At 52.0% G+C, this 13,638-nt stretch overlaps 1 protein-coding gene across 3 annotated transcripts in view; it reads right to left on the reverse strand.

Annotated features, from left to right (window-relative positions):
- The window catches only part of Syn1 (Syntrophin-like 1), a 412,539-nt gene extending 401,035 nt beyond the window's left edge, over nt 1-11,504 (reverse strand). Inside the window, exons 1-2 of one of the 3 annotated variants that reach the window (XM_076372582.1) lie at nt 10,329-11,504; nt 1,173-1,767 (exon numbers count right to left, since the gene is read on the reverse strand). In XM_076372582.1, the coding sequence (XP_076228697.1) occupies nt 1,173-1,767; nt 10,329-10,352 (619 nt within the window). In that variant the 5' untranslated portion in view covers nt 10,353-11,504. Of the gene's footprint in view, nt 1-1,172; nt 1,768-2,289; nt 2,435-10,137; nt 10,277-10,328 lie in introns of those variants that run through there. The other 2 variants (XM_076372583.1, XM_076372581.1) reach the window with 2 other exon arrangements.
- Nucleotides 11,505-13,638: the final 2,134 nt, after the last annotated feature.

Raw genomic sequence — 13,638 nt, forward strand, 5'->3', positions numbered from 1 at the left:
TCTCCGTTCGTTTATCCGACAGCGAGACGCTGCATCATCCTCGCTATCGTCCCTCCCCCTCGCAGCTGCTCGAAATAATGTGACAACCGTACGCGACGGGGGGAACGGGACGCGGTATCCGATATTAAAACGACCGACGACGCGGAGCTCCGCCAGCCGCGGGGAACCCCGCGTCGGGAACTTAATGCGCCGTGTACTCGGGGCTAATTCGAGCGAAAACCTCGTTAATGTCCTACCCCGATCGTCTTCGTCTTGCGCTCGGAGAGGTAACCAGCTCGCGAGGACGTCGACTACGTCAGCGACGAAACGCTCTCTCGGTTAACGCGCGGCCGACTAGAATCTGCGACGCGCGAGCCTGGAATCGGCAGGAGTTGGACCGTTCGCGACCCAATTCCGAACGGTTCGGGAGCTCGTTAATTGCACGCGACGTCGTAGCTCAAAGAGCAGCCCGGTACAATCGTCGGTTCACGCTTTGAGGGTCGCGTACGCTGCTGGGGTCAAGGGAGAATTCCGATCGGGAAACGCGGGCGGAGAAGAAATAGCTGTGGGGCCTGAGTGTAATGGAATGAGGATATTTCGAAGAGGTTTCGAGTGTTTCGGAAATTAAATGAACGCGCGTACAGCTAGATTGTAATGCACTGCGAACGAGAAATCAGTGAATTGTATCGCTCGCAGGGAGCAGTGCTTTGCATGCGAACTGGGTCTCCGGTCGAATAACTCGAACTATAGGCGAGCGCTGGTCGAGGCCTCGCTTTAAACGGTTTCAACTCTTTGAGTTCGATGGGTAACTGTTCCACCTTTCATTTAGCTCTTTATGCATTCCGGGATATATTCGAGCCCACCTAGAAAAGCTGAAGTTACCGATCGTCGTACAGTTTAATATTTGATTCCAAGTTTCCCATCCAGCTGGCAACGCTACACGCTAACGGCGAACGCGTGAATAAGTAAAGACGAAAATGTATGCAAGTCGAAACGCACCAGTGAATTATTACCGTTGCGATTAAGGTTAACGAATTCGGTGCAACTCGCTCCCTTAAAATCGTGCGCCGCGAACGGTTAACCTAGTATCGATCTACTCGCTCCGGAGATCAATGACATCTCAAAGCTGAGAAGTTGCCCGATCGCGCGCACGATAGAAGCGCGTGATTAAGAGTAATTGTTAAACCACTCACCTTCCAGCTCGACGACTTTGCCAGCCCTCTTCAGAGCCTTGACCGCCTCGTCGTGAGTCGCTTCACGCAGATCTTCCCCGTTCACTGCCAAGATCGCGTCGCCGACGTACAGTTGCTCGGTGGCGTCCGCCGCCATTCCTTTAAAGATCTTCGAGATCAGGATCGGCATTTTGTTCTCCTTGCCGCCCTTGATCGAGATACCGAGGCCGTTGTTGTCGCTCTTCACCACGCGCACGATACGCTTCTGATTGGCGACCGAGTCCGGCACGTCCGGGTCGTTCAGGCTGTCCACGTTGTTGTTGTTGATGTTGCCGTTGTTCAGCGCGTTGTTGCCGGTCTCGCAGCTCTCGTCCAACGAGATGCTCAGGTAGTCCTCCTCGAGGGAGACGAACACGCGGTACCATTGACCGCGGACCTGCGTCTCCAAGACACCGGCGCGGCCCGTCGCCGACGAGGCGGCGGTGGTCGTCGTCGACGAGGACGAGGACGACGTCGCCGCGGACACCACCGAGCCGAGGCCCATCACTCCCATCGCGGAAGTCGGTTGACCGCTGCCGCACAGCTCGACCATTTCGATTTCCTCGCAAGCTGCACGCTGTGGAGCATAATCAGAAGCGCAATTAACACACGCCTTCGCGTTCCGTTTGTCTTAAACATGAATTCAACCCTTCGCGAATGAAGGTTGAATGTCTGAAAACTGTTTCCGAAAAACTGAATTGTAAAGTCTCGAATACACTGGGAGAGAACGCTTATGAATCTCTCGTTAGTGGAATAATTAAGTTACTCGTCAGCAGTCGCCGATTTCGGGTGTCAAAGTTGGCGTTACAGCGACGTTGGTAAAAAGTTAACTCGGTCCTGACGTTAAAAAATTCCAAATCGGTCCTGTCCGTCGGATACACAGGATCTCGGAGCGGAGATGGGATTAAAAAAAAAAAAGGAATTCGAAACGTCCCGAGCGACACGTATCAATCGCGTATTCCGATGGCGCGGGCGACGCGGATAAATCAATTGTACATAGTATGCCACGGTGAAAATCGTAATTTGAAAATAATTGATACTGGCCGCCGGTGACGTGACCCGTCGCCCTCCTTCTCTCATTGTCCCTATTTCTGCCTACCTCTCCCCCTCCGGCCGCCCTGTCTCTCCGGCCGTCTATTATTTCCATCAATCCATTTTCGCGCCGGCAACAATGGCGTTACCCGTTAGTCACGTGAAAATGTCCTACAAAACTGCGGACAACGAGTATAATTGCGTGAAAATTGGGAACGGTCCCGTCGCTTACTGCGCCAGCTGCTCACTTTTAATTAATTAAACGTCCCGCCGACGCTGCCGCCGCCGCCGCCGCCGCCGCCGCCGACAGAGACCGTTCTCTGTCATCGATATCGCGGATACATTCCCGGCTTCGGTTCGGTGTGTACCGTTTCCCTCGACCGCCGATCATTTTTTTCATCCAATTACGGAACACCGTTATTCTGTTTACTCTGCCGGGGGTTGGAGTACCGGAGGATACGCGGAAAAAAAGGATACGAGAGATGTTTCTCGAGAACGCGGGATGAAACGTTGATCCCGAAACTCCCTTAGTCATTCGACGTCCCCGTTCAACCCTTCCTCGAGCGACCCTCGTGTTTCGTGCACACGTTCGATGGAAGGTGCGTCCCTCCCGGAAAAAAAAGGGAAAAAAGGATTCTTCCCCTCGGTATATTTTCGTATACGCGTTATCGTGCGCGCACGGATCCCCCGAGGGGAGGCTGTCGAGCGGTGCCATATTTAACCGGCGTATCGCGTCCCGCAGAATTTTTCGTCGGCTCTGCACAGTGGCACGAATAATCTCGGGCATAGACGAAGGGGGGGATCTACCGTTCGAATTGGATGATTCATCGAATCGAAGATATCTAGCCGAGAAATCGTCTGTGGCTCGACGAGCACGTTAACGTTAGAACCGTCCGTCGGTTGAGATACCTTTTTATAGAATCTACAAGACCAATGGATTTCTCTTTCGAGTCAATGAATCGAGTTCTTTCATAACTTTTTAAAAGATTACCTTTTCAGCGATTGCAAGAGAAATTGGGAAAGAGTAATTTCCAATCGCTTAGCATTTCCAGCGATAACTCGATTAACCAAGCATTCGATCCAACGGTTCCGGATCTTCAGCGATTAGTCGACCGAATTTGCCACACTGAAAAGTCACCGGGTACATGTCGGATCGCGCGAGCGCGAGCGCGTGGCTGTTCGTTCGCTATTATTCCCCGGGCGAGATTTAAAAGAACACGTGTAACGCGTTCCACCGGCAGCCCGTTCGAGCCGGTTGACGTTAATTAATATGTTGAGCCATTCCGCTGCATAATTAATGTAAAATTATTAATTACCTCTGGCGGCCGTTACGCAACGTTACGCTACAATTACACCGAACAACGGGTATCGTGGTGGAACTAACTCTCGTTACGGCGTGTCCAACGGCCGAATCGCGTAAGCTCCGCTCGAATCCACCCCCCGCGGTTATAACGAGGCCGCGAGATGATCGATTCTTTCCGCCGCAACTCTTCGCGATCCGCCGCCGTTCCGATATTAAGAGAAATCGGGGATCTCGAGGGCATCCGAGCGAGGCGTCGCGAGACGTCTTGTCCGCGCCGATGAGTTCACGTGAATTCTCGATGTAACGCGAATGCGTAATGGCCGCCGGAGGAGGAGGAGGAGTTGCTGCTCGTACCTGTCCCGGAGAAAGCGAGAAGAAAACTGGGTCGTGTGAGGCGTCTCGCGTTGCGATGTTAACATCTGGCAAGGTGGAATGATGTAACGCGAGGCAATCCGAGGTACGAGCGATTCTTAGAGGAAACGGGAGGACGGCGAGGGACAGAGAAGGTCTACCTTCTGTCTCCCTCCGCGTCAAACGCAGACGAACATCTTCTAGGAAACTGTAGTAATTAATAACTACGTAAACTCGTACTCTTCCTACGATACGAAATTCGGCCGGTAACCGACGCGTTGGTAATGAATATCGAAACAGAGAGCTCCCCCGTGTTACGAACAGATTTCCTTCCGTCAGAAGGCAATCGACTCTCCGTACGATCGGCGAAAAACCACTGATCCTAATTCAACGATCGCCGTCGACACGACAAAAGGAAGAGGAACGTGGCTCGAATGCGCGACGCGCCGTTCCTCTCCGTCTTCGCGGCGACACCTATAATCCAATCGGTGTCGATATGCTCCGCATACACGGGGGCAACAATGGCGGTGGAAACGCGCGGGGCCGACAAAGGTTCCGTGCCGCGCGATCGGAAGCGTCGAACGCGGCATGGAAACAAACGGGAGCGGAAGCAAACGGGTCGGGCGTTAGTCGGCCGAAATGAATTTACGCAAAGTGCATTAAAATGCGGACGCGTGCATTCATTCCGGGCGCGGAGCAGAAAGGCGGGGCACAGGATGCGGTGCAGCGCGGCGCAATGGGATGCGATGCGATGCGATGCGATGCGATGCGTGCACGCGTGAACACGCGGAGTAAATTTCTATCGGGGAACCCTGCCGCCGATGGGATGCGGCCGAGGGAGAGGAGGAGCGGACGCGCGCGCGCGCGCGGATCCGGTGGCGCGCAATTGGAAAACGCATTACACGTACGCCGCGAGGGTCCACCGCGGAAATAAACCGCAATGCCAAAAACAGCGCGCGTCCCCGCGCGACGAAAATTAAGAGCGAACGCGGCCGCGCGGTTTTCGACAGAGAACGCGCGCTGCCTAGCGAAGAGGGATGGAGGGCGGCAGCCACGGGGAGGGAAACGTAACGGGCATCGACGATAGTCGAATGGAGGAGGAACGAGGGGGTTGGTTAGGCGGGAGGAAACGATTTCGACGGGGTAACGCGACGCGTCGGGCGAGAGGGGTGGAGCGAGCACGACGGGGATGGACGGTGAACCGGTGCGTGAAATTGGGTAAAAATGAATCGACGCCGGGTACCCGGTGCCGCCATTATTCCCCCGAAACTCGTACCGAGGGATGTATGTACGTACCGCTGGCTACCTACGTGACACGTACGGGATCGACGAGACGACGATGCGGAAAGTGCAGCCAATGTTTTTTCGGGCGTCGATGCACGGGCGTGCGCCGTGTCTCGCGAGCGTGTGTCCCCCGCTCGATGCGCTCGCGGCGGGTCGCAGGCCCGCGTCGCTCGCGGGAAAAAATTGACACCGTTGTGCACGCGACCCGACACCGGTCCCGACCGTTCCGATGAAGAGGAACGGCGCGGGTAATCAAATTAACCCGTCAACCGGGGCTTGGCAAAACACCGGCGCGCCGGGATTCCGCGTCGAGGCCGTTGTAAACCGAATCGATCTTTATTTTGCCGCTCGTTTGCCCCGTGGAACGCGGTGAAATTCTTAAACGTCGCGTTCGCCCATCCCCCTTCGTCGTCATGCCCCGCGATCGTGTCCGGCGTTCGCCCGTTCGCTCTCCCGCCGGGGCCGACCCCCTTTTCCTTCGGCCGCTATCGATTCCGCGCGTTACGTGTATCGACAACACGATACTTGTTGATTCGGCTACGATATCCGGCGTTACGTCGATCCCAGAAACACAATCTTACATTCGCGAAACGTTCACCGGAGAACGCTGTAACAGTATACGTCTGCGAGCCGATAGGCCATTGCGCCACCGCGCGATACGCTGCGACCCCAGCCGTCCGCGATGGAAGGACCTCTCCTCCCGTATCGGTGGAAGGTTGCGCTGCGGCGACACGCGATACCGTTCTTACACGGGGCTTAACGCTAACGAAACGGATCACGAGGCAACACGCTCTCCCGGTAATCACCGCTACAACGTCGTCGTCACGGTAAACAACTGTTGTAATTTTTCAAAGCCGTTTCCCGGATACCGAGTTACGTACGCGTTAGAGGCTTTGGGATTGCGATACGGTTTTCGGAGAATGGTCTTGGGTATCTGGGTTCAGGGTAATGGTTCACGCGATTGTAGTCGCCCGATGACAGCGAGCATCCGCGGCGAGTGTGAAACGGTTTGCAAGAGAAAGGAGGACTCGGGTACACGGGACACACGTGAATACGGCCCTGCGGTGCCCCTCGCAAAAACCAATAACCTCGGCAAACGTCGGGCACCGGTTGTTTATAGCCTAAAAGAGAGAACAAGAGGGAAGCCGAAGAAGGACGGCCAGCACGCGAGCAGGACAGGGCCAGAGTGGGGAACGAGAGAAAGGGGAGAGGGGAACACGTCGCTCCGAGTTCGAGATCGTTTCGTGTACCTGCCGCGATCCTCCGGTACCTCGAGGAACCCTTGCACCGTCGAATAATTGGGTCGTAACGCGAGTAACGCCCCGCCGGCGTTTCATTTACAAGTTTTCAGTTTCATCGATATTCCGGTCAGGCCCGGCGTCCCCGCGGAACCTTTCTCCTCTCGTTTCGGGGGAACCGGCGATCAAGGAATTTATTCCGATACAGTTTTCCAGAAGGTAATCCGCGGAACGAGCACGGCAAGCGTCGACGAACCCCGGCGAACTTGCGCGCCGAAATTTCATCGGAAAGAAAGAGCTTCGAGAGCGGACTACACGCGAGCCGGCTTCGTCGAACCGCTAACGAGCGCGAATAGTTGCACGAGTTCGCCTCGATTTCAGCGGAAATCGTCGGCCGGAGAGTCGACGGGTTTCGCGTAACACAGGAAAAATGGAGTCGTCGACGGGGGAACAGAGGGAAAAACGCGCGGCGCGCACCGTGACGCGGTTTTCGCGATTTCGAACGGTGCCCGCGCGCGGTGTCACGTGACCGCCGGAAACGGCAGAGGAGAACGACGGAAGAGGACAAAGCCGGGGAACGCGGCACGCAATTCGAGCGTGCCGCTGGCGGCGGATCGGGAAACCACCGCGGGGCTATAGTTGAAATTGGAGTCGCAAGAATCCGGGGAATGCGGCGGCGCGGGGGCGAATCTCAAGGAGCGAGCACGAAACAAGAGAAATTGAAAATCGTGGGCAACGGTTCGCGGCCAACTTTTCCCCGGAATCGCTACCAGAAAATTCCCTTTTTTTTCTCTCTCTCTCTCTCTCTCTCCGTTCTCTGTGTTTCGTTTCGATCACGTCGCCGCCCGCGTCGTTTCCACGATTTGTTTCCCTCCTTTTTTCTCGGCTCGCGCAAACAAACGAACGAACGAACGAACGAACGAACGAACGAACGTTGCGCAAAGTTCACGTCGCGGTTGGGAAAAAGAGAGAGGAGAATCGGAACCGGCGCCGCGGTTTCGCCCGTTCGAGTTCGCGATTCGCCCAGGAGGATACGCGGAAAAAATAAATCGACGAGGCTTTCGTAAACGCAGCGTCGAGGATTCGTAAACAGTCTCGTTTTTCGGCCGGCACGGTGTCAATATTGTAACAGATGTAGGACGCGAACGGTCGCGTCGCCGACGGTCTGAGAGTTCGGACGTCCGCGAGTTGGAACAACAAACGGAGTTTCTCGAACGATTACGACGGAAAAATCTGTCGGGTAAACACGAGCGAGCGCACCTGTGCGCGCCGCTGTTCGCGCGGCTCGCCGGTGGAAATTCAATCGCGAGTTAAATGCGGGAAGGAAGTTAATCGGTCGCGCTGAGATCGGACGATCCGATTCTATTGAAGGCGCGCGTGCATCGAGGTCAGACGGTCCGATACCACTGCGAGCATATTTCAGAATTAAATTCCGCGCGAGCGTTTCTGCTCCTCCTCCTCCTCCTCTTCACGGCGAACACGTGAGAGACCAGTAAAAAATGACGAAGCGACGTGACTACCATAAAATGTTGCCGCGTTTAAGCGTGGGTGGCAACAATACGGACAACCGCGCGCGGGCAAGGCAACGTTTGCTTTACGCGCGAGCCTCCATTTGTATGTAAGACGTAATGGGTCCGTGCCGAGGGAAGGACGATTTAAACTGTATCCTGCGAGCTTGTAACGGCTGGACGCGAGGAGTACATCAACAATTGGATAAAGGGCGTGGGCTAATTAATCGACGAACCAGATAAAATACTGACTGCACTTTATCACTAGAAGTACCAGTTGAAACGACTGGTTTCGACTTTTTTGTTTAGCAATTATTGATATCTTCGAAGCGTTGAGTATTCGAAATGATTGTGAAAATAAATAGTTTCATTTCAGTACTATAATGAATGTCTGAAGAAACTGAAAATAGTCTATCGTTACAGTTTTTATAGGAATTGCATGTTAATCGTGTTAAATGCTCGGTAGTTCTAGTGTTAACCCTTTATGGTCGAATGTCGACATTTCGAGATGAAATTTTCTATAATTTAGCTTCATGTGTGAAGATTTCGTATATTTCAAAGAATCTTCGTTCGCAAAGGGTTAACCTACTCTTCATTTCTTAATTTCTGAGAGTAAGCATTAGATGTATTGTTAATGGCACAAAAATTGCGTTCATTGCGTATTACCCGAGGAGTCTCGTTTCTCCGAGTCATTTAGTTCACGGTAAATCATCGAGCTAAGAAGTTTCTATTCGTTTCGTCAGTCGCCTTTAATACGTATCGATAAATATATACCGAGTTCAAACTGTGTTGTATTTATTTAGCAACTAAATATTCAACGGTTTCACTGATCTACTTTTATTTCCTCCGATCGAATGAATCGGAATACTGCTACAGTTTTAAACGAAACCGAGTAATTCCATTCTACTGAATCATCCTCCAAGGACTCCGCTCTCTTTTCGTACAAATGGAAAAGCATTTGCCGTGCCTGTACACCGCGAACGAGAGAATCGAGACGAACCAAGTAAAAATAAAGGGAAAAAATCAAATACGGAGCAGGGGACGGGGGAGAGTCCGGGTTCGAACAGAAAATAAACGGTCGAACTGGTCAGACTCGGTCGCTTCTACGATGATTTACCGTTTTCCGCGCGTGCACGGGCATATGACTTCTGTTAAGGCAGTGGGTGGCGCGACGCAGTGCTTTTATTTTGCCAGTGCACCATTGTAAAAGTCGATTTTCTCTTTAAACGTTCTCGGCTTGCGTAAAATAGAATTTACACCGAAAATTCTCCATAACAAATCATCTTTCGATTATTGTATACCTCCAGTATTGAATACCCTTGAAACTGATTAGTAAGAAATCGATAATTAGACCGTGGATACTACTTGCTAACCGTATTTAACACCAGCGCTTATTTCGGTGTCTCAATTATATTTTCTTCGATCTAATAAATCTTTGAAACGATATGTTAGAAAAATGAAACGAGTCATTGAGTTCGTGTATTATCGTAGTTTATAATTTCTAATAACAACGTCTATAGGATTAATTTCAAGTTCATTATGTAAAATATAGGATCACCGGCGTCACAAATATGTGACGCTGCTGGCGAGCGTGTTAATAAAATGAACATAACGTTCTCCAAAATGGCCGCCAAACGAGCGAAAAACCACCCCTCTATCCAACGCAACATTGAATAATACATGAAACACATAAACATCCGTGATCCAATCAGAATCCGACCGAACTTCTCCCTTAACCCCTTGCCATACAATGACTCGTGAGACTCGCGATGATTTCCAGATTAATTAACAAAAATCAGTGTATTATCTTCAATCAAAACTTTTACTTAACCCTCTGTAGGCCCATGTATCTTTGAAATCACCTATCAGTATATTGGCATCTTGTAGAAATTTGCTTCATTTTGCACACAAAGTGGCGAATAAAGTTAAGTAATCAGTTAACTTAAACTTTTATACGCTCAGGCGTGAAAGTTTAACGTCATTGTAACTTGAAAGTCACAAAATATATTCGTTCGATGAAATTACTGAAACTATTGAATATATTGTTAATATTTATTAATTCTACACTGCATAGATTCTGTTACAATCATGAACAAAAATTCGGCCTACAGAGGGTTAAATCTTCACGAGTCCAGCACGTCACAACTCGAGAAGTCAACGCAGAAATCAAATAACGCGTCAACGTGTTAAACGTACAAAAACAGAAGAAAAAAAATGAAATAAATTGTTACCTTCTCGATGAACAGGAGGGTACGGAGAGAGGCGAGGCAAGGGAAATCAACGTAAAAGAAAACTCTCAGAGAGAGAGGACGTTGGTCAGCGTTCGACGTGCCCCGTCCAGAACCGAGAAAATATTCTAACGACAACCGGTGGCAGCTGATCGTCGCCGCCGGGCGGCTTTCTACGATGGTGATGAATTTACCGTTTTCCGCGCGTGTATGGGCATATGACTTCCGGTGGGCAGTGGAAGGCACGACGCCCGGCCTGCTTCTCTTTTCTACGGCTAAGATCAGAGAGAAGTCGAGCAGCAGTAGTCCTCGTTCCGACGTACTTCCGGTCCGTGTCCCCGTCCTCTTTTCCGTCGGGTCCTTCCGCCTCCCGCCTCCCGTTCGGCGGCTCCGTCGTGGCCGTTTCACTGCTTTCCGACGATCAGGCGTCGTGACGCGTCATCGGCGACGCGGGTTAATACATTCGGCGATCCGCGTCAGAGTCAATGACATAACCGGCGGTCGGTTCGCCTTTCAGCAGCCTCGACATGTTTCCCTGGCCTTCCTCTGCGCTCGTCCTCGATTCCGTAGCCGCAAACACGCACTCTCTCTCGTTCCCTCTCTCCCTCGCACACTCTCTCTTTTTATCCTTCGGTCAACCTCCCTCTCAGTCCGTCCGTCTTTTTCTCCCGGCTCGCCGATGCCTCTCCTTTTCAACTCACGGTTTTCTCGAACTCGCCTCCAACCGACGCGGGTAACCTCACTTTCGCGGACCGAACTCTCTGGCACTCGATCGCTACCGGTCGACGTTCACTCGCGCGTACCCGTCCACGCTCGCGACGCGAATGTGTATCTCCTCGTGCAATTGCAATTCCGAAAACGAATCGTGATCGGTGACGCGGTGTTCGATTTCCGATTTCGGAACCGGGCAACGACGATCGAACGTTCGGAAACGGACGCGTACACTGGACACTGGACCCGAGAGACGACGATGCGTATACCACTGACGCGCGGGATTCTAGAAGACGGGATATCTCCGCCGGTGATGGACCGAGGACGATCTTTTCAGTAAGCTATCAGCGTTATCCTTCTCGCGCGGGGTTGCGCGTTCACGCCGAGAGAAACGCGGCGGCACTCGCGGGATCGCGTGGCACGGTTGTCTCGCGTTCCGCCAGCTCGTAGTTTGAAACTCGTTGGCGGGACACCGAGTCCGTGGCTGCGGAACGATTCTCGAGCGCGACTGGGTTTGTACGGTGAAGCGCACGTCACTTGCAGAACCGGTCACATCGCCGAGTTGTACGGCGAACGCGGACACTGGACACGGAACAACCGACAACCGCGACGTCACGAGTCGTACTAACTCGCCGAGCGGCTCGTCCAGCCCGACGGACTTGTCGCGGCGCTGCTCGCAGGATGCGAGGGGATGTGCGCTCGAGGGAACGCTGGCGCCGTCGACGGCGGAACGGGGAACTGCGATCGTCGGTGGAGTGGTCTTCTTTATCGACGCTGGTCTAATCTGATCGATCAGATTTGGAAATTATTAATATTATTATAATATTATTATAATATTAATAATATTACTAATGTTAATAGTATTAGTAATATTAATAATATTATATTAATATTTTAGTTCTGCTGTATCCAATCAAGTGGTGAGAGTCACCTCTCGAGTGCAAAGGGTTAAGTGGAATTTATATCCGCGACTTAATTTCCTAAGTATTCAAGACTCCAAGAATAATGGTGATAGCTTACGATTCCAAATGTAGCCGGTGAATTCGCGGAGATAGTTTTGTTCCCGCACTCGTGCCTCGATTTCATCGGATCGTCGATTCACACGATTTATAAAAGGAACTTCAGAAGCAAGCAACTCGGCGGATTAGTTGACTTCGTTAGGAATTTAGTCTACTTACTTTATTAGGAACTTTAACCTGAATTATTCGCGAAAGCTTCAATTTCGAACGGTCTCATCATCCCCTATTCCGCGGGAACGCCTTTTGACCGGGTTCCCCGTCTAATCCCCTCGAACGTTGGGCATCCAGAATACCTGAATATTTATACGATTTCCTGCTTCATTCGTCTTTCTTTTGTTCCCATCGATTCCGGCGGAGATAAATGAATCTCCGACCGCAAGAAAAAGGGTATGGGAGCGACGGGGGGCGGAGGGGGGGGGGGTGGAAATTGAGCGCTTTATTGCACCCGGTACGGCCGTATCCAGGTTTGCTTTGTGCCTAATGAAACGAGCCGCGGGAAACGGATACACGGCCGCATCGTTAACAGTGTATCATTTATTCCCTCACCCCCTAACCGACGTCGTTGTACATTTTAATTCATAGAAGGCACGGGGGTTTTCGTTCGTTCGCGGATATTGCGGCGCAATCACATTATGCATCTCGTTTCACGAGAAACGGCCGTGAAAAGCTGGGACCCCGGAGCGACGGCCGGGGGAAGGAGGAGAACTTATAAAGACAGGAAACGGGATTACCTTATCAGTCTTATTCTCTGAAATAATCAAGACGTCTGTTCCGTATTCTTATTCCATCCCCGTGTCTCCTCCCCTTGGAACTGCCCCTCGCCGCAGCCGCCGGCAAACACGCCGATCGCTAACTTTCATCCCCCGGCCGCCGTCGAACATTATCACTCGCAGTAAACGGCGAAGTTAGGGCTAGAGTATACATCATCTCCCCCTCCTTTGCGTTTCCGTATCTCGATTATGGCGTCGGTGTCCTCCGAAGGCATCGGTAAACGAAAGATATACGAGAGGCCCGTGCTAGAAAGCGCCGAGGAAAACTTTTATCTGTCGTTCCAGGAAATATCAATAACTGATCCTCCGCCCCCTCGGAACAGTTTCTATTCCAACGTGGAAATATACGGACAGAACAGGGCAGAAGCCCGAGCCAGCCCCGGCTCGGCCCGGCCGCCTTCATCCCCCTCGTCCCGGGCGAATGCCATATGAAACGTGCCCAAGTATATCCCCCTTTCGAATCGGAATGCAGCGGTCTCCGCGTAGACGTTCGGGAAATGCCCTATTCCGAAAGATGGCACGTGTCGTTGCCGCCTTGGATTTACTGTTTAGAATCGGATCACCGTTCGAGAATGGCGAGAAAACGTTCGAGATCCGTATCGTTCCCATTCCGACGGCGCGAGTTACGTCCGGCGACACCGTCGATTAACACGAACGTCGCGCGATTTTCATAGCGTCGACCGGAGTCGTCGAAGCTTGTACGCGACGAAACAACGCGCGGTCGAAAGGATGCCGTTCGAAATTATTCGATGGAATCGCGATTATGTTGAGTACCGAGCAATAGGCCGTTAATAACTCCGAACGGTTTGCGGACAATTATCAATTCCATCCGGCCGACATTGAACGTGTTAATCCAACGGTGGCCGACCGAAGTGGATCGTCGTTACGAGTGAATTCGAGAAGCTCGTGATACTTGTCAAACCGAGATCCGGGTCGAGCTGTTCAATTATGAATCCGCGAATCGGAGCGTGAACTTTCGAGCACCCCCACGAATACTTTGCAAC

The sequence above is a fragment of the Nomia melanderi genome, chromosome 12 (genome assembly GCF_051020985.1).
Source record: "Nomia melanderi isolate GNS246 chromosome 12, iyNomMela1, whole genome shotgun sequence".
NCBI classification, from domain to species: Eukaryota; Metazoa; Arthropoda; class Insecta; order Hymenoptera; family Halictidae; genus Nomia; species Nomia melanderi.